We start from the raw sequence: 23,937 nt of genomic DNA, 5'->3' as shown, positions 1-23,937 counted from the left end.
GCCCCCTTTTTAAAAAAAAAAATTGCAGAAGTGCTGTCTCTGCAGAGAGATTATAGATCTGTGGGTTGAATTAGAACACCTGGCCTCCTAAAGGTGAGCCACCCCAGAGCAAGTGATTATTTAAAGCCTCTAACTGGTGTCTTAAGAGAAGCCAGACTTTGCTTTTCTCAGAAGGACAGTGAAACAAGCCTTTGGGACCATTTCAGGGTAATGAGACTCACCCTTTACATTTGCGTTGTATTTAAGGTCACCACCCTTTGCCTTTTGGGTTATTGTCTTAGTCTGAGTTCTCTACACACAAATAGAAATCAAATCTGTTACCAACTCCTCGGAAAGGTCTTTTTTTCACCACCGTAGCTAAAGCAACCCACTGTTTCCTCTGTTTTCCACTCTGTATGGCGTGTATTATTTCTTAAAAGTATATATTGATTTGTTTATGTGTTTGCATGTGCCTCCCTTTACAAGTTGGTAAGCTCTTTGAAGGCAGGGACACTTTATTTCCTGTTTACTGCTATATCCAGCAGAGAGGAGAATTTCCAGTGTACAAGTGGTTGCTCACTAAATGTTTGTCGACTGAGTAGAGGTATAAAGCCATGATCACCCTATGTCAAGACATTTGACTACAAATTGTACTTGACTACAGATCAGAGGTTCAAACCCACCTACTAATAACTATCTAATTTGAGTCAGGTTAGTCAAAAGATCTGTGCCACAGTTTCTTTCTTTAGAAAGGTCATGTGTGAAAATCAGTATTTCCAAGATGTCCTGTTGAAGGGGGCTACATATTGGGAGAAGTTTCATTTCCTTTAGCAATAAAGCTGACCAAAAAAAAAAAAAAATTACTTTCATTTGTCTTTCAATCTTATCAGAGGAAAGTCTCATTGAGTTCAATTTCTTCCTTTAAAAAGCTGATGATGTTCTGCCTTAGAATAATAATTTGAGCTCCTAGAAGAGAAAGAAGCTGGTTGACCATGATCAAGAGAGGCAACAACCCAATAGTCCTTGGGGCCCTGGGCTGTCCAGGGCAGGAGAAGGGGGCTCCAGGTCACCTTTATCAATTCCTCTGTCCCTCTAGGGTAGTTTGGGATTATATTTTATCTGGCCTTCTCATTACCAGTGTTTTTAATTTGTCTTTTATACCATCAGCAAATGTCAATCCAGGACACTAAAGCAATCTGTGAAAGCAAATACTTTATCTTGCTGAAAATCTGTAATAATCCATCTGGCTTCTCCTTAGAGGTCTGACCCTCTGGACCTGGTCAATCATCTGAAAATCTGATGATTCTCTTTTGGAAGCTCCTTTTTCCAAGCAAGATTCTGACTTAAAAAAGGCAATCTCCTCATCATTGTAATGATTTCTCCGCTAAGTTAAAAATGCACAGAGTAACCTCTTTTTGTTATAGCCAATATATATTTTGCAAAACACACTCTCTCTTTTTTTTACTGAAGTAAAATTGATATATAACATTCTATAAGTTTCAGGTATACAACATTATAATTCGATGTTTGCATACACTACAAAGTGCTCATCGCTAGAAGTGTAGTTATCATTCATCACTATACAATTGAGCCCCTTCACCCATTTGGCCCATGCTCTAACCTCCTTCCCCTCTGATAACCACCAATCTGTTCTCCGTATCTATGAATTTGTTTTTGTTTTGTTTGTTCATTTGTTTTGTTTTTTAGATTTTACATATAAATGAAATCCTACAGTGTTTGTCTTTCTTCATTTGACTTATTTCACTTAGCATAATACCCTCAAGGTCCATCCGTGTTGTCGCAAATGGCAACCTTTCCTTCTTTTTCATGGCTGAGTAGTATTGAGAGGTGTGTGTGTGTATTACATCTTCGTCCATTCATCCATCATTGGACACTTAGGTGATTTTCATATCTTGGCTGTTGTAAACAATGCTGCAGAGCACCTGGGTGGCTCAGTCAGTTAAGCGTCCAACTTTGGCTCTGGTCATGATCTTGCAGTTCACGAGTTTGAGTCCCGCGTCGGACTCTGCCCTAACAGCTCAGAGCCTGGAGCCTGCTTCAGATTCCTTGTCTTCCTCTCTCTCTGCCCCTTCCCTGCTCATGCTGTGTCTTTCTGTCTTTCTCAAAAATAAATAAAACATTAAAAAAATAATGCTGCAGTAAATATAGGGGTGGGTATATCTTTTTGAATTCGGGTTTTTGTATTCCTCAGATGAATACCCAAAAGTGGAATGGCTGAATCATACTTTTAATTTTTTGAGGAATCTCCATACCATTTTCCATAGTGGTTGCAACAGTTCGCATCCTCACCGACAGTGCACAAGAGTTCCCTTTTCTCCACATCCTCACCAACACTTGTTATTTCTTGTCTTTTGATAATAGCCATTCTAACAGGTGTGAGGTGATATCTCCTTGTGGTTTTGATTTGTATTTCTCTGATAATTAGTGATGTTAAACATCTTTTCATGCGTCTCTCGGCCATCTATATGTCTTCTTTGGAAAAAAATCTATTCAGATCCTCTGCCCATCTTTAATTGGGTTGTTGGTTTTTTTTGTCATTGAGCTGTATAAGTTCTTTATATATTTGAGATATTACCTCCTTATTGGGTGTATGATTTGTAAATATCTTCCTCCATTCAGTAGGTTGCCCTTTTATTTTGTTGATGGTTTCCTTTGCTGTGCAAAAGCTTTTAAGTTTGATGTAGTCCCATTTGTTCATTTTTGCTTTTGTTTTCCTTGCGTTTGGAGTCAAATCCAAAAAAAAAACATTGCTAAGAATGATGTCTTACCGATCTCTTACTGCCTATGTTTTCCCCTAGGAATTTTACAGCGTCAGGTCTTACATTCAAGTCTTTAATCCATTTTGAGTTAATTTTTGTGTATGATGTAAAATAGTGGTGCAGTTTCATTCTTTTGCATGTAGCTGTCCAATTTCCCCACCACCATTTATTGAAGAGACTGTCCTTTCCTATTGTATAGTCTTGCCTCCTTTCTAGTAAATTAATTGACCGTATATGTGTGGGCTTATATGGGGGCTCTCTATTCTGTTCCATTGATTTACGTGTCTGTTTTTATGCCGATATCATACTGTCTTGATTACCATAGCTTTGCTGTATAGTTTGAAATCAGGGAGCGTGATACCCCTGCTTAGTTATTCTTTCTCAAGATCACTTTGGTGATTCGGGATCTTTTGTGGATCCATATAAATTTTAGAATTATTTGTTCTAGGGGCTCAGTCGGTTAAGTGTCTGACTTGGGCTCAGGTCATGATCTCCTTGTTTGTGAGTTCGAGCCCCACGTCAGGCTCTGTGCTGACAGCTTAGAGCCTGGAGCCTGCTTCGGATTCTGGGTCTCCCTCTCTCTGCCCCTCCCCCACTGACACTATGTCTCTCTTTCAAAAATAAATTAACACTAAAACTTTTTAAAAAAGAATTATTAGTTCTAGCCCTGTTAACAATGCCACTGGAATTTTCATAGGGATTGCATTGAATGTGTAGATTACTTTGGTAGTATGAACATTTTAACGATGTTGATTCTTCCAGTCAATGAGCATGGAACGTCCTTCTGTTTGTGCTCTTCAATTTGTTTTATCAGTGTCTTGTAGTTTTTAGTTTTCATTTGTCAGTTGGTGGTCTCAAGGGATGCTTTAGCAAATAAATCAAAAGATAGGCTCCCAACAAATCTTGAAGCAGTCTTTGAGTAAACACGTACAATTTAACACTGCTTAGGTAAATTGAGTGAAAGTGAACTGAGCTGAAAATGGGTGAATTTTATGGTATGTGACTCAATAAACCATAAATGGTGATCTTGGTGTGGCAGACGGCAAGTCCTCTCCATCGATCTCTAGCTCCAGCTCCAGTAATCTCTCATTCACTCACTCACTCATTCATTTTTTCATTTTAATGAGTGCCTATCTTTTATCAGGCATTGTGGAATATTCTAGGGATCAAAAAAAATGAATGGAAAACAGTCTCTCAGGTCTCTCATATCACGGGCATGTCACCTGCCATTTCTGTGCCCCAGATTTTTCCATTTCTTAAGTAAGTGGACTAGATGCTGTGTGTCTCTTACTTATATGAGTCTCATTGCTGGTGGAAGGGCTAACAAACTCAGTCCAAGAGATGGGCACAGACCTGAGGACATGTTGCATGCACACAAGGCTGCCTTAGCAGTTGCTGAGATGTAAGTGCTTACTATCAATAAAGGTTGTGTCTTTTTTTTTTATTTTTTTTTATTTTTTTAACGTTTTTTTTTTTTAATTTATTTTTGGGACAGAGAGAGACAGAGCATGAACGGGGGAGGGGCAGAGAGAGAGGGAGACACAGAATCGGAAACAGGCTCCAGGCTCCGAGCCATCAGCCCAGAGCCTGACGCGGGGCTCGAACTCACGGACCGCGAGATCGTGACCTGGCTGAAGTCGGACGCTTAACCGACTGCGCCACCCAGGCGCCCCATCTTTTTTTTTTTTTTTTTTAAGTTCAGGGCTTCTGAATAAAAGGTTCATGCAATCACATTTCCTCAAATCAGGCTCTGAAGGAGTTTAAACACACTTTTTCCATTATCTTAATGACCCACGTTGTGTCACATGCCTTAGCCAAATAGATCCTTTCTTGACCCTCTGCTCCGTCAGATCAGTCTCCATTTAGAAAGACACTTTTTGCGACAGCATGCAATTTGGAAATGCCATAAGGATCATCTGGCTCAAGTAGACTGACTTTCCATTGATGAGAACTCATTTGGGCAAAAGGAGCTGTTCTGAATAATAAAAGGGAGTTTAGTAACTTCTCACAACATTAAAACCCAATTTGGCAGGATTGACCTTCCTTTACTTTATAGATAACAAGAATTTGATGAACTTTCCACCACCCTCACATATCAGGCAGTTCATAAAATGTGAATAAAAGCTGTCTCCCCAACTTCTTATTTGGCATATGTGAATCAAACTAAACACAGCTTGAATATGTCCCTTATAAGAGCACGGTGTCCAATATGGGTTTTGACAATTTAAGAGGAATATGCAGTAAGTGAAAAATGTCCAAAAGAACATGCTTAAAGCACGGTAGTGATACCAGAAAAAAAAAATTGAAGACTGACCCCGGAGGAAAGAAGGCTAGAACTCTTTTAATAAGTGAAAGTATGCATAAGAAACACAGAGCAATGGCTGTGTAATTTCCATATGCATTTAGAAAGTATGAAGGGCAAGTCTGAGTTAGGGAAATGACATTCCTGTTCAGGTTTTATAATGACCACGGTCTTTTTAAGCCAGATTTGATATTCATGAAGTATAGTGGGAAGTAAGTGGTTTTTGACAGATGTGTGTGAATCACTGATTTATGGTGATTTCACCATAGTAGATGGGAATAAGAATATTTACATCATGGCAAACTTGTGTAGGAATCTATGCAAGGTTTTTGGCACAGAACAGGTGTTTGGGAAATGTTAAGCCTGCCTTCTACCCTTCCTCCATACCTGACCCCCACACCCAGATCCCCCCAATCCTATGTGGTCTAGATCGTGTGAATGGGGAGGTTAGCATGACTTTTCCCTTTGTCATGCATCTTCCAAGAAAACATGTTTTATAAACCCAATTAGCATTGTCTGTTTGAGAGGAACTTATGGGCTCCATCGTTGACCTGCTAAGTTGGGCAAATCCTGGCTTTACCATTTACTCGCTCACTTAGGCACATTTGTAACATCTTAGTGACTCAATTTCCTCATTGGGCAATGAAGATAAGTACCTCATCAAGTTATGAGGATTAAATAGAGCCCATGTAAAGTACTTGGCAAAGTACTTAGTGTATATTGAGGGTTGGCTATTATTAACATAACTGTTATTAGGTATTTGATTTTATGATGGTACAACAGATAGGCAAGCCTAGATAAGCAATTCTATGTGTCTTATTTCTATAATACATGCTAGTAAATTTTATTAATAATCGTTAACTGTTATGTGTGTGTTCTATGTCGGAAAATATATTAAATGCTTTATGTCATATAGTTATGTAAACTCCTTGTATTAGAGGAAGCACTGAGTCCGTGAAGAATTAAATAACTTTACTCAAGGTAGTCTCTCTCTCTCTCTCTCTCTCTCTCTCTCTCTCTCTCTCTCTCACACACACACACACACACACACACACACACGCCCCACCTACACACACCTGGGATTCAAACTTGGAGATGTTCAACTCAAAGGTCATGCGTTAAATAACAGTTTTGATGAACAGATGCCTACATCATTCTTGCTCATTTCAGTCCTTTCACAACAGGTCACATCAACAAAGACACCTCCCTCTGATGCCTCAGGGTAATTCCAAGTTTTCTGAGGCACAGAAGACAAGAGCCATCAGGGACCAAAAGAGCCAAAATCCAGATGAGGGGACGGGGGCCGACAGATCGATTTATGGTTTGAGTCCTTTTTCTTCTGTGATATGAGCTGTTCCAGCACTGGGGATACAAGGGAAAACCAATCAGTCATGGCTTTTGCTTCGTGAAACTCATGAGCTTGGGGATGTTAGAGCTTGAACGTACACAACTGCACTAATGAATACCACGTAATTATCATTCTGGTAAGTGCCATGAGGAACGAGAAGCCTGCGAGTAAAAGAGCACGTACCAGGGACCTAACTTAGGTGAGGCGGGGGGGGGGGGGGGGGGGGGGGGGGGGGGGGGGGGGGGGGGGGGGGGGGGGGGAGGACTAGGCAGGGAGAGCAAGCAGGAGAGTGACTTTGAAGGTAAGCAGGGATTTATTTTGCACAAGGTTAGCTGAGCGGGCTAGTTAGATCCATGATTCTCATTCCTGGCTTTTCCCCACTGCTGTGTAAACCTTCAACAAGGTCCAGCAGTTTGCATTTGCCAGCTCCACGGCACTGCTTTATGAAGCCATTTCCATTTAAAAAGGGGGAACCCCCCTTCAGTTTAGCTCTCTGACTCACAGCCTGCTTACTGTAATCTGTGAGTGTCTCATTTTCTTTTCTATATCTTTAAAGGGGGTGGGAGTTCTTTGGTATGTCTCTAATCTGTGTCATGCCACAAAGCAGTGAACTGTGAAAACTACCCAAGGAATTCCCAATAAATCCTACAGGAGGCAAATGAAGGGCATGCAGCTATGAACCTGACCAGCTCTGCTTTTTCGACTGGATCCCTGGAGGTTCTCTCTAGAGAAAACCGTACTGAGCTCTGGTTCTCCGTGCCTGTTTGAAACATTTGATCAGCGCCCACCTGTCCTTTTAAAGTCCTTTCTCTCAAGCCTGTTCTGGCATTTGAACTCGTTTGCATCCCAGGTGTCTGCTCCACCCCTTGAATGCAGAGTGCAACAAACACCAAAGAAGGTAAACTGAAGCATCACAGCCCTCCGAATTTGAGCGTCTCTTTTTGGCTTGCACTAGTGATATGCACTTCTGTGTGTTGCTGATCAATTACAAAACCAAGCGCCAAACACCTTACTCGAAACAAATGCCTGGAAGGACAGAAGGTTCCCAACAGGAAAGGTGAACTCCATCCTGAAGGAGGGTTAGAACCAGGTGTGGGGACCAGCTGTAGCTTAGCTGCTGCTATGACAATGAGGTCACTGTACTTAGAACCATTCATTAGCCATTCTCTTGCCTTAGTTTTAAATTCTCTGTGATTGCTTTTTGCTCAGTGAATTCCTTGGTTCTGGGTTTTATTAAATTGTTACAACGAGAACCAAGCTGTGGCTTAAGAAATATAACCGATTATTACAAAGTAGGTGGCTTAAAACAGCAGAAATTTATTCTGTCACAGTTAAGAATGCCACAAGTCCAAAATCAAGGTGTTGGGAGGATTGGTTTCTTCTGGAGGCTTTACGGGACAATCTGTTTCATGCCTCTCCCAGGTTCTGGTGGTTGCCGCTACTTTGGTGTTTCCTGGCTTGTAGATGTATCGCTCCAGTCTGAACCTCCATTTTCACATGGCCTTTTCCTGTGTGTGTGTGTGTGTGTGTGTGTGTGTGTGTGTGTGTGTGTCCAAATCTCCTTCTGTTTTCTCTTATAAAGGCATCAGTCATTGGATTTAGGTCCCACCCTAATCCAGTCTGACCTAATCTTGATCACATCTGTAAGGACCCTATTTCCAGATAAGGTCACATTCCTTGGTACCAGGGGTTAGGACTTGGACATGTCTTTTGCAGGCACATAATTCAGCCCACTATGAGAAGTAAAAAGCTCTGTTCTCTATTTGGTCCTTCCTCCCTCCCTTTATATATAGACTGAAGGCACAATTCAACCATTACATGGGGCAAAATCGCATTGTCAGTGTTCATGGAACGTTAATAAAAGCAAACCCAGGAGGTGATGGGAATGTTCTGGATTCGATTGTGCTGGTTGTTTCATAGGTATCCACGGCTGTCAAAACTCCTTGGTACAGTTTATTGTATGTAGAGTATTCCTCAGTAAAGTAGATGGGAACAAATGCTATACCCTACCTAGCCACAGTACCCGTTGTTCTTCCCTTATTCCCTTCTATGCCCGACTCTATCTTGCCACTAGAAACAATGTTGGGCAAATAGGTTTTCCTGTCTCCATTCGATGTAGAGAAGTCAGGATTCTGGGGGAAAAAATGAAAATTCCAGAGGAAAAGATTCCACATTATTTACTTTTAAAAATTAAAAATACTGAAAAATGCTTAGATTATGAAAATTTTAGAGTAACAAAACATGAAAAATCATTTACATTGTCACCTAATCCTTCACTCTCCAAAGTAGTTTAGTGTTTAACATGTTATGGGAAGATGTTACAAACTAAGTAACTAAGTACAACTGAACCATATACCAGGTTTAGGTAAAATTAATTTACTTTGAGACTCCAAGTGCACCTTCACCTGCAAAGACAGGAGAAAGTAAAACAAAGAAGGAATGCCGTTGGCACACAGCACGTGTTCAAACATGTTTATAAACCGAAATCGAACTTGGTTGTCAGCCAACTTGTATTATTATTTTTTTCAACTTTTTTATTTATTTATTTATTTTTGGGACAGAGAGAGACAGAGCATGAACGGGGGAGGGGCAGAGAGAGAGGGAGACACAGAATCGGAAACAGGCTCCAGGCTCTGAGCCATCAGCCCAGAGCCTGACGCGGGGCTCGAACTCACGAACCGCGAGATCGTGACCTGGCTGAAGTCGGACGCTCAACCGACTGCACCACCCAGGCGCCCCATAACTTGTATTATTATTAAAAAGTCTCTTGAGGGGCGCCTGGGTGGCTCAGTCAGCAGAGCATCAAACTCTTGGTTTCAGCTCAGGTCATGATCTCACGGTTCATGGGATCGAGCTCCATATTGGGCTCTGTGCTGACAGCATGGAGCCTGCTTGGGATTCTCTCTTACCCCCTCTCTCTGCCCCTTCCCCGCTTATTCCCTTATTAGTTCTCTCTCTCTCTCCCTCTCTCCTTCTTTCTCTCTCCCTCCCTCCCTCCCTCTCTCAAAAATATAGTAAATGAGCATTTTTAAAAAGTCTCTTGAGATCAAGTTTCAAAGCCAAAACTAAAAGTGGTGATGGTCATACATTTAGGGTTTGATGTTGGAAGATTCTTTCAAATGCTGGCTGTAGGTAAATGACAATTGTTTGTTTCATGTGTGGCCCCTGGTGCTCTGCTAAGCACATCCATACTGGAACTTGCCTTAAGATTTTTATACAACCTTGCTTTTTCACCTGACTCACCACCAGGTACCCTGAAAACATAAGGGTTATTTAGAAATACTGTATTCATACCAGCTTGAGGAATACACATGTAAGTGAAAGGGTAGAACAATGTGCCTGTGCAAGACTGCTTTTTATTTTTACTTTTTAAAGCTTATTTCAGAGAGCGAGCGCCCGTGGGGGAGGGGCAGAGAGAGAGAGGGGGGGAGAGAGAAAAATCCCAAGCAGGCCTCACATTGTCAGTACAGATCTCACAAACCGTGAGATCATGACCTGAGCTGATGTTGGACGATTAACCACCCAGGCGCCCCCAAGACTGCTTTTTAAAGTTGAACAGACAAAGATCAAATACTAGAAAACATAGAACTCACTGCTAACACTCACCCAGAAAATGAGAGAAGGGACAGTGTTGCAAGTGGCTTTTTTGTGTGTTCAGTGCAGATGCTGACATGGAAACAGGACTTTTTTTTTTTTTCTCTTAATTGATTTTGAGTTTTTTAAGACCATGATTGGTGAGGGATGGTAAAATTAGACACGTGGAGTGGGGAGAAAGTGAGAAAGATGGCTACGAGTACTCATTTTGACTTCTGAATATAACGTCAGAAGAAATGGTCAGATCTTGATATGAACTAGATGCCTATGAAAACCTCAACTGCGTGCCTCCTTTAAAAAGGGGGCTCCTGCTTCTCATTCTGGGCAGTGTGAAATTGAGCCAAAAAACTGGCCTGTTGGTATATAAATGCAGTAGGAAGCAAAACGTTTCCTACCCTCCTCTCTGACTATAGAGAATCCCAAACTGCCCTTCATTTGACTCAAAAAAAAGTGCCCTGCCTTGAAAGACTATGTTGGTATTATATAGTTGGTATTGACAGCATCTCACAAAACTTGGGGGGAGTGGTGGAAATTCCAGGTATGACTGCTCACTGAGTCAACCACAGGGCTTTTTCAAATAATATTAAATGATTCATCAGCAAATTGGAAAGGTTTGAATAGGTCTCTCGGGTGTCAGACCAGGCGAGCTCACATTAGGGGTGGTCGGTTGTTCAATATGTCTGGATTCATAAAGTAATTGAAAATGCATAGATTTTGTACAGATGATACTAGTGACTCTGGTCACTGTGCTTGCTCTCTCTGGAAAGCTCTTTGCTAAGCATGCTGCATGCATTAGATTCTGTACTCATCGCTAAAGCTTTCTGAAGGGAATGGGATCTCGTAGATGGGGAAGTGAGAATGAGAGCTGGAGAATGCTGTGCCCAAGGTCACACAGCTACCTGGGAAATCAACATACTGAAATCCATCCGGAGAGGGTCCCAAAGCACCTCCAAAATGAAGGGCTCCTTAATCTGCAATTCCAGTCCTAAGAGAGTTAGGGAGCGAGGCTCGATGATGTGGACCTGAATATTAGCTTTGCCACTTAACCAGGGGGTGTCCTGTGGGACTGCTCTAGGTCTCGGTTTTCTTCATGGATGAAATGGGGAGTAAAGTATTCTAACTCTGTGTGTGTGTGTGTGTGTGTGTGTGTGTGTGTGTGTGTGTGTGTGTGTGAGACTGACTTGATTTGGATAGCACATGCATGATTTCAGCCCAGCCCCTGCTGTATAGTAAGGTCCAACAAGTGTTAGTTATTATATTGTTCTAAGTAAAGGTCAGGACCAGGCTGTTTGAATAGAAGCTCTTGAATACAACACTAAATTCAAGTTAACAAAGGGTATAGTCGTGTTCGGTGCTTTTTCCCCTATAGTGTTTGCATAAAGATTTTTTCCCTGAATATCTCTTTTGGTATTATAATATTAAATTGTTCTCTAAGGTGGAGAGTGGAACTTCTATCTTAGTCTTCTCACATCACAGTACAGATTATGACTCAAGCTCTCAAATACCCTTATATCTTGCAAATCATCTATAATGATGATTGCCTTCTAGAGAATAATGATGACAATATTTTTGTCTTTGGAAAATGATTACTGTTCCTCAATGTTAGGTTAGTGTTTAAGCAAGCAAGCTTTTGCTAATCTTGCCCATATGCAATTATCCTGCGATTCTAGATTTACCTCCGCTAACATCCATCAATTGTAGTTTAAGTGCCTTGGCAATTATATTCATTCAGGGAGGTCCTAGAATAGGAATCAGAAGAAAGAGTCTTAGTTTACCTGCAAAAAAAAAAAAAAAATCCTACCTTAAAAATCAAGAAGTAGTTTGAGCATGGGGCAGCCTGACTATTCAACGTAATTAGCATTCTTAAGTCCTGCAAAGTTCTCTGCACGTTTCTCATATATTCCACATCACACAGATTAAAAACCTGTCCCCCATTCATGTTTCAGGAGCGTAAGGCAGAACCCTTGACTACTTCTATGAGAGAGTGAGATGCTGTGAACTGTTTACCCCAGATACCACTGAAAATGTAGAAATGATATCAGACAGATCACAATCGGTTTGAGAGACACAGGCAGAATGAAAGATCAGAGATGCTGACTAAGAGTTGGGAGCCGATCAGATAGAACTCTGAAATATTATATGGCAATCAATCAGGAAGTTTAATGTGGTTTGGGACTATATAAGCAATGGGATTATATGACAAACAAGGGCAAACTAAGATGCCCCAACCTAGAATATTAGACATCAGGACTAAAAAGAAATAAGCAACTGGAGGGAACGCAGAGGAGATCATCTACAGTGATGGTTTTAAAGCAAAATATGAACTTTATAGTGTAGCCAAACCACAGTCAGACCCAAGGGGGATGATAAAAATCTACAAATAGCTTGAGGGTCTGAACACCAAGAGGAAAGAGGAATTTTGGCTGGAGATGAGAAAAATTTCAAGGGATAAAGTTAAGAAAAGGGAAATTTAGGTTTAACAGAATATATCCTTTGGTAGTTAAGATGTATGTGTTTGTAGAATAGCATCTCAAGGGAGTAGAAAGAAAACTGATGAGTTTTCTAGTATCTTTTGATAAGAGGATGCCTTGATGTCAGATCAAGGACTCTAGAACTTTCATTAGAATATTCTTGTGCCATGACCAGATGGACTATATATTTTTGTATCCTGAATTTCTAGGATCATTATAATGGGGAATGAATAGTGAACACACTGTTCTGCCTTTAATAAAAGATATTCTAAGGTTTTGATCATCTTTGATTCTGAGGGGGAAAAATAAACAAGTACGGACACTACTTTTAAGGAGGCTCCACACCCAACATGGGGCTTGAACTCACAACCCTGACATCAGGAGTTGGATGCCCTACCGGCTGAGCCAGCCAGGCGTCCCTGGACCCCACTTTTCACTAGCAAATGCCCTCATAAAGGAGCAACGTCTTAGAGATCTGATTTTTAAAGCATATATATTCAAAGCCATTTATTTCTAGACTACTAGTTATATTGCTTATGAAGCAGGCTGATGAATTGTAAGAAAGATTCTTAGGATCGATGTAACAGAACCAGTGATTTTTGAAATTGGTAAATGAAACCCAGATCTTCCTTAATCAAGTTTGGTGTAAAATGGCAGTCAATCAGAAAGGTCAATGTGATTTGGGTCTATATAAGCAAAGGGATTATATAACAAACGAGAGTAAACTAGGATGCCTTCACTAGGAATGAATAAATATGCCACAAACCACAATGACTGTAAAATAAACCTAATAGCAGTCAGGTTGGAAATCAAAATAGTTTAAAAAATATCATTAAAAAAATCCAAATAATTTTCTTGTGAATGCTTTCTTTCCAGAAATACCACTACATTGCACCCCGTGTTTTAATTTTTTTAATGTTCATTTATTTTTGAGAGAGAGAGAGAGTGGGGGAGGGGCAGAGAGCGAGGGAGACACAGAAGCTGAAGCAGGCTCCAGGCTCTGAGCTGTCAGCACAGAGCCCGACGTGGGGCTGAAACCCATAAGTGGTGAGATCATGACCTGAGCCGAAGTCAGACGCTTAACTGAGTGAGCCACCCAGGCTCCCCTTTCGTCTGTGGTTTAAAAGCTCACATACTTATACTGGGTTTTAAAAAAGGAGTCCAAACTTAATTTTATGAATATTTAAAACAATTTATTCACAGTTCCCAACAGTGAGGCAAGCCTCAGACTAATAGAGGGTCAAGACCCATTGGAAACAAGATGATGAATTAACTGGATTTGGCTGCTCCAAGCCCCAAGTGGCAATAGAGGAGTCCTTCTGCTCATTGGCTCTCCCACAGCCATAACCAGGAATGTATGACTTCGTACCCAGAGGGCATTCTTATTAGCCTTACATAACCATGGTAGGGTTGCATTTTCAACCCCATGGTCATCATAGGGGTTTAGAGAAATAGAATGTATATGAGCCATAAATTACATTTGCTCAACCACCTTGAGTTATAAGAGGTCCTATTTTGTGTGACTTTGTTAACCATCTACTCCAAATGCCAAAATCCGATGAAGCGTAACCAATTCCATGCAATGGTATTAGAGACGTTAAGTGTTTTCATTACTAGTGACAAGTTACAGGGTATTGTTGAGTAAGGAAAGGGCAGGCAAGACCCGCCCTCTTTTACTTCCAACAGTGACTTTGACTTGTTTGAGGAGGGAAGAAAGCAAATGCCAACACCCCCCCCCCCCCACCAATGTAATGTGGCTTGTGTGGTCAGGCAGGGAAGTAGGTGATTTTAAACGCTGTGCCTCTCCATAGCTCACTTAATCGTCAGACAGTGAATGAAAACACTTAAGTCTCAGGGTGCTGAGAGATGGACAGCGGTGAGAGTGCTGGGAAATTCGTAACTCATTCTGTCTTCGGGCAGCAGGTCGGTCAGAAAGTTACCAGAAGGAACTCCTTCGGTGCAGTCTGTCCGCCACATTTACAAAAATGTGTGCTTCAGAGATCCTGGGGAATAAAAGAAGTATTCTAAAGTCAAAGTTGGACAATTCTGATATACACGGAACGTTCGTGCCAAACACCTGTAGTTATAAGTTCATTGTAGGTTTTTTTTTTCCTTAATGAAAGAAATGGTAAAGGCAAGTCCCCTTTACGTTCGTATACAACTCTTTTCACCGTGAAGTGGTACAAGGGGACTCACGAACACGGTTAGATACAGTACGCAGGCATTTCCAACATTCTTTCTACTCTCCTGCTGAGAAGGTCGTCAGATGCGTTGCAAACTTAAATGTCACATCACAAAGCCGTCCGAGAGGCGGGAGGCTTGGCGCTTTTTAGATTCCTGGGGTCGGACAGTAGCGGGGAAAACCTGCTCCCAGACTCGTTTCCAAGTGCGGAACATTGACATCGCCAGCGTTGTCCATTTTCCCAGGAATGTGGCCGCGGCGCGCTTCGCCCAGAGGAGTCCCAGGGCCGAACCCGGAGAGCTCTCGCGTGTGAGCGCCAATCTCCGCAGCCTCTGAGCTGACGCCGCGTTCGGCGCCTGCCTCCCGCCCGGCCTCACTCACCCCTCCTCCTCGAGTATATTTATACAGGACCCTTACTGGGCCAGGACTCCCACCACCTCCCCATAGTAGGTCCCCATCTCCAGCCCATTCATTTGCGGCCACTGCTTTGGAACCGAATCTCTAGCCTTCCTTCAACAACAACAAAACAAAACAAAACAAAACACAAAAACAGTAGTGGGTAGAAAAAGGAAGGCATGAGATTTAACTCCAACTTGAGAGCAACCGTCCTGGGCTGCCCATCTGACACCAGTGGGTGGGGTGCAATCTGACACTTCCTTTCCTGTCCAGAAACGTGAGTGGAGCTGGCGCCCCCTCGGTCTGGGGGAGGGGAGACCGAGAGAAGGTCCGCACTTCCGTCCTCACGGCTTTCCCCCCTGGAGACCCGGTATCAGTGGCGAGCTGCGCTCGCGCCCCGCGCCTCCCAGGTTTGGCGCTTGGAAAACTCCACGTTCTGCTTTCTCCTGCTTTTGGCTCCTCCCCAGCTCCAGACCTGGCTTCCGTCCCGCCCACCCCCTTCCCGCTGTCTCTAGCTTGAGCGTGCGGGGACAGCTCCGCTCCTGCGCTGGGCCCACGGCTGGGCTGCGAATATCCAGAGCCCTTCTGCCGTGGGGCTTGGGCGCTCGCCCCTAGGGCTCTCTCCTTAGCTCCCTGAGCGCAGCCAGGAATTCTCTCCCGCCCGTGGCCACTCAGCCCTTGGGAGGCCCTAGGCGCAGCGCGCTCTGGGTCCCCACTTCGTAGCAGGGCTAGCACCTCGCGGGAACCTGGAGTTTGGAGACACACTTGCACCTAGCCAGTCGGAGGAGTGGGCGCAACAGCCAAGTGGAGGCCAGCCGCGCAGCTTCAGGGCCCGGGACACAGCAGCGGTGCAGCCCAGGCGCGGCTCGGGCGCCCAACACCGGAGCCGGAGGAAGTCCCCCTCGCGGCGCGAGGAGCGCGACGGACGCGCCCTGGGCGCACGCCCAGGAGGCCTCCTCCCCAGCCCTCGGGACAGTCCTTAGGGCGCGAGGAGGAGCTTGCTGGAGACTTCGAGGCTGTCCGGAGGAGCCAGCGAGCGGGAGCGCGGCCTCTCCTGCTTCGGCTGGGAAGGGGGAGTGGCGCTGGTGGGCTGGAGTTGGGACTCCAGCGAGCGCCTGACCTTCCTCCTCCTCTTCCTCCCCGCATTCGCGACTCGGGCTCAGGGGGGAAGGTCCTAGCGGCCGCAGGAGGCCACCCGACCTCTTTTCCTAGAAGGCTAGCGATGGATCTTCTGCTTCTGCACCCGCTGGGGCACTTGGAGCGCGCTGGCGGCGCGTGAGCCGGGCACTGCCCTCCACAGCCCTCGGCGAGCCTCGGGCCAGCCCCGCCTGTCAGCCTAGCCTGAGTCCCCTTCCTTTCCCGGCTCCAAATCGCCAGCGTCCCGAGAGCGGGAAGAGGGTGGCCCTCAAGCACAGTCCCGCCGAGATGTCCGCGCAGAGCCTACTCCACAGTGTCTTCTCCTGCTCCTCGCCGGCCTCGGGCGGCGCGGCCTCGGCCAAGGGCTTCTCCAAGAGGAAGCTGCGCCAGACCCGCAGCTTGGACCCGGCCCTGATCGGCGGCTGTGGGGGCGAGGCGGGCGTGGAGGGCAGCTCGCGGGGCGCCACCGGGGGCCGCCTGTGGTCCGCGCTGCCCCCGGCCGAGGGTCTCAGCCCTCGCTCGGCGTCCTCTCCTCGGGGCCCACACCCCCGGGCCAGCCGACTCCCGCCCCCTAGACCCCTCTGCTCATCCCACTCCACGCCCAGCACCCCTCAGGAGAAGTCGCCGTCTGGCAGCTTCCACTTTGACTATGAGGTCCCTCTGGGTCGCGGCGGCCTCAAGAAGAGCATGGCCTGGGACTTGCCCTCAGTCCTGGCCGGGCCCAGCAGTGGCCGCAGCGCCATCCTCTGCTCCTCGGGGGGTGGCCCCAATGGCATCTTCGCTTCTCCCCGGAGGTGGCTCCAGCAGAGAAAGTTCCAGTCCCCCCCCAACAGCCACAGCCACCCCTACGTTGTGTGGAAGTCCGAGGTAGGTAGGGTCCGGTGCTGCGCGTTCTCACCGCCCAAGGCTGGACACCTGGGCAGTTGTTTAATGCCGTTAACACTTACAGAGCCAGGGGCCCGCTGAGAGGTTTCCACCGTGTGGCTGTTCTTTCGCCGATTAAATGATGCCTGGAAATGGGACGTCCCTAGTGGCCACCCATGTGTGTCTTATTAGGACTTCTTGGCTCCACTTTGGAGTAGTGGTGGGAACTGGAGGGAGATACGATGTTCTGCTTTCCTGTTTGTGCTGCAGGCGATCTCCAAGGGTCATCTTATCCCTTCATCCAATGTGGGTGTTTTTCTGAACTCAAATGATCTAATTCCTATGCTCTTGTAAGGATTGGATGTAATGTATTTTGAAATATGTCTGCCATCTGGTTGTTCTACGGAGAATTCAGAAACATTCTGGACGGTGTTGTTGATTATGTGTGGAGGTGTGTGTGTTTGGGTGGTATAGGGAGTAACTACTAGAATTCTCTAGTTTGGATCTTTTCTTCTCCCTAAAGATCTAATTTCAGAAAACTATGGTAGTGAGTACTAGTTTAATCTAGGAGAAAAAGAATCTCTGCTTCAGGCTATGAAATACCATGGAAAGATGCCCCAGTTGCACTAAGGACAGCTAGTAGTTCGTGAAATATATGTGAATCAGGAATCCTTAATAAATAGGGAACTCAGAGGGAGCTATTTGGTACCTTTGAAATGTTTGCTGTCTGGAAAGAAGAATGGAGAACAGAGTTCTTGGGAAACTGTGGTTGCTGGGTACTTGGAAAGCAACATGCTTTTAGAGAATAAATAGTAGTTGTTTTAGAAATGAGCAACTCTGGTCTCTTTCAGTTCACAAATTCTATAGATTTGCCTTGGATCTGTTTCCATAAGGAAAAGGAGATTCCATCAGTTGTAATTAAATATTTTAAAGTGCAGTTAGAATTACAGAAATGAAATGAAATACCATGTAATTGCTAGAGATTTGGACTAAATAAAGGGAACCCAACCAAGAAAAACAGTTTGAAAATAGCATCCAAGATCATACCTCCCTCTGTTAACATGAGATAACTATGAAATTTTGGCTTTTAATGGACCGCCTGAGAAAAATCAGCAGTATTAATCAGAAATATTAGTATCATATATGAATACAGTATTAGTTATGATGTCAAAGTAACTTGCTGTTGGGTTTGGATGTTGAGTATGGATTACAAAAACTAACAAACATTGCTGACTGTTCTGCCTGTTTTCTTGAGGAAGATAGGCAGTGGAGAGAAAAGTCAAGCCAGAGAACAAGAGATCCTCTCCAAACCAGGAAACTCAGCATTCGAAAGAGTATGAAAAATCTGGATGTTGAATTTCTCTTGGTCTTTAGAAGGGGCTGAATTCACACTATATATCAGAAGTACGCAGGGGCACCTGGGTGGCTCAGTCGGTTGAGCTTCCGACTTCGGCTCAGGTCATGATCTCACGGTCTGTGGGTTCAAGCCCCGCGTCGGGCTCTGTGCTGACAGCTCAGAGCCTGAAGTCTGCTTCGGGTTCTGTGTCTCCCTCTCTCTCTGACCCTCCCCCGTTCATGCTCTGTCTCTCTCTGTCTCAAAAATAAATAAACATTAAAAAAAAAGAAGTATGCATTATCAGAATAATCTGTGTGAGCTGAGAGGAGAGAGAAATGCGAAGGCAAGCCAAGTTCTTGGATTCGATAGCCACCGACGTTCACGTTTAAACCCAACGGCCTCGTTGAGAATGTCTCTGCTTTTCTTAACAACTGTACATACCTGGAATACACAGATGCTGCTGCTGTTATGACCCAAAGGTATTCTAGTGTAGAGGATCATGGCCGGTTAGAAATTATCTTCTTAGTCACTGAAATCTCATAATCAACAGACAAGTATCTGAATTGCAGCGATACTGGTGGCTTTTGACTGTTCTATGCAGTATTTGGGCAGTCTGCAAGGTCATCTACCATGATTTTCCTCTTTGCAATGGTTAAAACTTAGCATGTAGCCATCTAGCGCAAAAGCAACATTTTCTCATAAAATATATATGTGTGTGTGTGTGTGTGTGTGTGTGTAATTTCTTTGTTCTTGAGGCAGACAAGGAGTGGAATGAAGGTTCAAGGCTGGTTTTGTTTAGTAGGGGCCCACATATCCTATCATAACCCCTGGGTCTGGAATTTAATGGCCTAGGTTACCTTTCAAAGGTTTAATGCCCTGGAATCTTCTCAAACAACCAAGGAAATTCATCCAGTTGAGTGCTGCTTGTCCTCACTTGCCAACAAGCTGGATCCTTTCTCCTAAAAGAGAATCTGTATTAATAACGTCAAAAGTCCAACAAATGGACATCTTGCAAGGTTACTTAAAGTGGGCTCTAGAAGAGCATTTTTGCTCTTTTCCTGGTTACCCTGGGTTTCTCAGCCTCGGCATTATTCACAGTTGTGGCCAAATGATTCTTTGTGGGAGAGGCTGCCCTGTGCATTGTGGGATGTTTAGTAGCATCCTGGGCTTCTACCCACTAGATGCCAGGAGCACTCTTCTTTACCAGTGTGACAATGACACGTGTCTACAGACACTGCCGAATGTTCCCTGGGGGCCAAAATCGCTCTAGTTGAGAACCACTGCACCCATGAGTTGAATGTAGCACGTCAAGCCAGCTGCCTGTGCCCACAGAAGTGTTTCAGCTGGCACAAAGTTTCCCTGGGGCTTTTGTCCAATTCCAAACCAGGTGGATCTCTCTTGAGTCATGCACGCGTCCTATGGTTTGTTCAACTATTCTGTTTCTCTTCCCCTGAATCCATAGCCAAACCTGACAATTCACCTTCGTTCAGATTTAGCCAGTGATGGATCACATTTGTTTCTGCTTAGTTCTTTGAGCAGATTCTCTGGTTTTCAACTAAATTGTTCACACAGTGGCCCCCCGCTCCCAAGACTCTCATAAATGCCTGCAGCTCTATGCCTTGTACTCACTCACAGCTCCCAAATGACCATTTTATGGCCTAAAAGCAGGAGGTATTAAACAAAGTCAGTTACAACTCTATTAATATTTCCTTACTATGTGTTTCAGGATCGCTTAAACAAAATCGGATTCATGGGCGTGTGAGGTAGAGTGCCTACTGAGTAAACAAAGGGATAAACCGTGCGTCGTGACACACAGTTGGTATACGCTTCTCAACTTGTATTCTTAGAGGTCAAACTCTGTCCCTGATTCTGCTCCCAGACAAAGGAGTAAGGTCTCCTTCCAACCCTGGAATTCTCCTAATTCTCATGGATCAGAGCCGGGATTATGCTCATTGCTGACTTGGAGTTTGCCAGCTTTGATAATCCATAAGTAAAATGATCTCTCTCTATCCATGACTTCTTTTCTTCATTCATGCCATAAGCACGTCTTGAGCACACGATTTCTCTAGGCACCGGAAATGCAGGGAGGCTGCCAAATGGTGTTGGCGCTTAAGGAGCCCACGGTCTAGTGAGGAGGACAGAGGAGTTGACCAGTAGGTACAGTGCAGAAGGGTCAGCACAATGAGGGACGGGGTGGTGCGGGGGGTGATGTGCCATTGTGCTCTGGAGAATTTTGGAAGGCATCACGGTGCAGAGAGCACTTGAACTTGATCTGCAAGGATGCCTAGCATTTAGAAGAAGAAGGGAGGTGGTCCTTTGATGAAAGAGAAAGGAGTGGACATGCAAAGGCACAGAGGTGTTGGTGACGCCAGAGTGTCCACCCAAGAGGGCTCACAGGGGCTCAAGTGCAGCGTTTGTCTGGAGGAGGAGGTTGGGAGCTCTGGGGGTTAATGTGTGTGGCAACCACCTGGCTGTCTGTACAGTAACCTAATGAGACCAGAAACCACACACACATTGGGGGATAATAACTAGCTATGGGCATGGATGCACATGGCACGAGGGCCAAAGCATGTGGCCCGCCCTCCAAAGCACCTCTTGTCATTAAATCTACAAAGAGGTCAAAGTACATAAAGTCAAAAGTCTGGGTAGCCTTCCTTATGAAGAGGCCCACTGTGCACCTCTCAGGAGTTTGGGCTCAACATTTTGTGGAGTAGTGGTTCTCGACCTGGAGGCGACTTTGTCCCCAGGGGACATTTGGCAATGTCTGAAGACAGTTTTGGTTGTCACAGCTGGGGGTGGTGATACATTAGTTTCCTATTGCTGCCAGAACAAATTACCCCAGACTTAGTGGCTTAGAGCCACGTAAGTTTACTACTACCTTATAGTTCTGGAGGTCAGAAGTCTGAAATGGGTCTCACGGGGCTAAAGTCATGTTGTTGGCAGGACTGTGTTCTTTCTGAATGCTCTAGGGTCTGTTTCCTTTGCTTTTGCAGTGGCCTCCGTCTTCCATATTCAAAGCCAGCCTTGACTCTCTTCCATGGTCATTTCTCCCTCTGACTCTCTTAAGGACCGTTGTGGTTGCAGTGGGTTCACCTGGATAATCCAGGCTAATCTCATTATTTTAAGATCAGTTGGTGAGCAGCCTTTATTTTTATTTATTTTTTTAAACTTTTTTTAAACTTTTTAAAAAAATTTATCTTTGAGAGAGACAGAGACAGAGTGTGAGCAGGGAGGGGCAGAGAGAGAGGGAGACACAGAATCCGAAGCAGTCTCTAGGCTCCGAGCTGTCACCACAGAGCCAGACGTGGGGCTCGAACCCACGAACCGCGAGATCATGACCTGAGCTGAAGTCGGACCCTTAACCGACGGAGCCACCCAGGCGCCCCAATTAGCAACCTTTAATTCCCCTTTGCCATTGTAACCTAACATATTCACAGGTTCCAGAGACTAGGGCGTGGACATCTCCCGTGGGACATTATTCTGTTTACTACTGGAGGAGGTACCACTGGCATCTAGTCAGGGAGAAGCCCGAGATGCTGCTGATCGTTCTACAACGTACAGGGCAGCTCCACAGCAAAGAATTCTCTGGCCCTCAGTGTTGGGAGTGCCCAGGTGGAGAAACCCTGTGGTAGAGAATGGGGGAAACTGGTGATTTTTTAGCACGAGGGTGTGACATGATCAGACATGTGTTTTAGAGAGATCCCTCCGGTGTCTGGGAGTGGGGGTGGGGGACGATGCCTTAGAGTGAACCATGCAGCGGGGCAGATATTCAGAGGAGGCAGGCATGGGGAAACCATGGCAGGCATCCTACAAACAGATGGGAGTTGGCATATAAACATAATACTTCTGTGTTTCTTACTTTGCCATTTTAGCCAATCGTTTTCTTGCATTGTTGAACCGCTGCTAGGTTGGTCTCTATAGGCTAGTGGTTCTCCCCTGTGGCTGAGTTTGCGCCCCGAGCACACTTGGCGATAGCTGGCAGCATTTTTGGCTGCAGAGCTGGGGCGGGGGGTTGCTACTGGCACCTGGTGGGTAGAGGTCAGTGATGCTGCTGATCGTCCTGAAACATGGAGGATAGCCCGCCACAACAAAGAATTATCCTGCTCAAAATTGCAGTAGCACTGAAGTTGAGGTACCCCGTGTAATGTGCTGCTTTATATAAGAAACGGAGTCCTGGGTTCTGCTTTCCAGTACTATTTTCTCTCATGTGTCTGCCTTCAGTCTCTGTCCTTTTCTTCTTCTTTTCTGCTATATGTCAACCAAGGCTCTGAATTGGAAAAAAAAAAAAAAACAAAAACCCTTTCCAAAAGGTATTGAGGAAAGGAAAAAAATATGGGGCATATATGTGTACAGATATGTGTAGGGAAAAATTGAGTGGTAAATATATAATGATGGAAACTGGCATTAAAATTTAAAACGTGGGGAGAGATGAATATTGTGATTAAAAATAGAGGCTCACTGATGTCACCAAAGAGGAAGTAATTCGAGTAAGATGGCTTCAGACATGAAAGTGACAAAGGGCATTTTACAAGGAATTAGGTCTGAAATCAGCATTCCAGAAGAATTTATAAATTAGGAAAACAATTACTCAGCTTTTATATGCTCTCTCTGAGTATCCCTCTGCTAGAATTCATCTCTAAAGCAATTCTGAATTGAGCTTTCACCAGAATTTCGAGATCTGAGGGTGGGAAAGGGGGATTTTTAGACCCAGGAAGGAGCTCGAGAGACAGACTGCAAGGATTAAGCTCAAATTCAGACACGCTAAGGGCAGAGCTACCCGGAAAGTCTTCTGGAATCTCAATATAAACTGCCAAATTTCTGGAAAAAGTCAGCGGCCACGAGCACCTTACACCTTGGCAATCTCTTTTCTATGCCTATTCCTTACTGAAACGGTTCTCTCGAGGGTACTGCGATCTTCTTCGGCTTCCTCTGGCTAGACTTCTGAGCAGAACCCACAGCACTTCCCCTACCCACCCCCGCCCCCCGCGTCCCCACCACCGAGTCTCAGTTGCTGCCTGTCCATCTCCAGTGTCTCTTCCTGCTCTTCTGTCTCTGTGCTTGCCTTTGTCCGCCCATCTCCATGGTCCTGTGTTTTTCCTTCAAATCATTCCCCCGTGATGATCTCATTCACTCTTGCCACTTAAGCCATCACCCCTCTCGGGGACACTCGTAACCATGTCTGGCTCTAGTCTTGTGTTTGAGTTGCTGACGTTTCTGATTTCTTCCCGGACATGTGCTCACAGCGTCAGCTGGACTCCTCACATTCCACGTGTCCGAAGCCCAGCAGCTCAGCCCCCTTCCTCGGAGCCGGGTTCACTGCCCACAGTGCGGGTTCTGGCGGGCTTTTACCAGGTTGCAGACGCCTCCGGCTCTCCCGTCTTCTCAGAGGAGGCGTCTAGTCCCCTGGTGTTCACTTCTCATCTGCTCCGTTCTAAAAAGGATTTGAAGTGGAATGTATCCCAGTTCCTCCGTCTCTCTCCGGCGGTTCCTTCCCATTGCTGCTGCCTAGTCTGGGTCCTCAGTGGCTGTGTCCTCCTGGGTAGCCACC

At 45.0% G+C, this 23,937-nt stretch overlaps 1 protein-coding gene across 2 annotated transcripts in view; it reads left to right on the top strand.

Annotated features, from left to right (window-relative positions):
- The window catches only part of ARHGAP6 (Rho GTPase activating protein 6), a 532,244-nt gene that overhangs the window by 70,068 nt on the left and 438,239 nt on the right, over positions 1 to 23,937 (top strand). Inside the window, exon 1 of one of the 2 annotated variants that reach the window (XM_019823543.3) lies at positions 15,356 to 17,056. The exons of the other annotated variant lie outside the window; for it this stretch is intronic. Within the exon in view, the coding sequence (XP_019679102.3) occupies positions 16,478 to 17,056 (579 nt within the window). The 5' untranslated portion in view covers positions 15,356 to 16,477. Of the gene's footprint in view, positions 1 to 15,355; positions 17,057 to 23,937 lie in introns of those variants that run through there. 2 annotated transcript variants of the gene reach the window in all.

The sequence above is a fragment of the Felis catus genome, chromosome X (assembly GCF_018350175.1).
Source record: "Felis catus isolate Fca126 chromosome X, F.catus_Fca126_mat1.0, whole genome shotgun sequence".
Lineage (NCBI taxonomy): Eukaryota > Metazoa > Chordata > Mammalia > Carnivora > Felidae > Felis > Felis catus.
The sequence above is the reverse complement of the archived record's forward strand: the minus strand, read 5'-3'. Positions and strand labels throughout refer to the sequence as shown.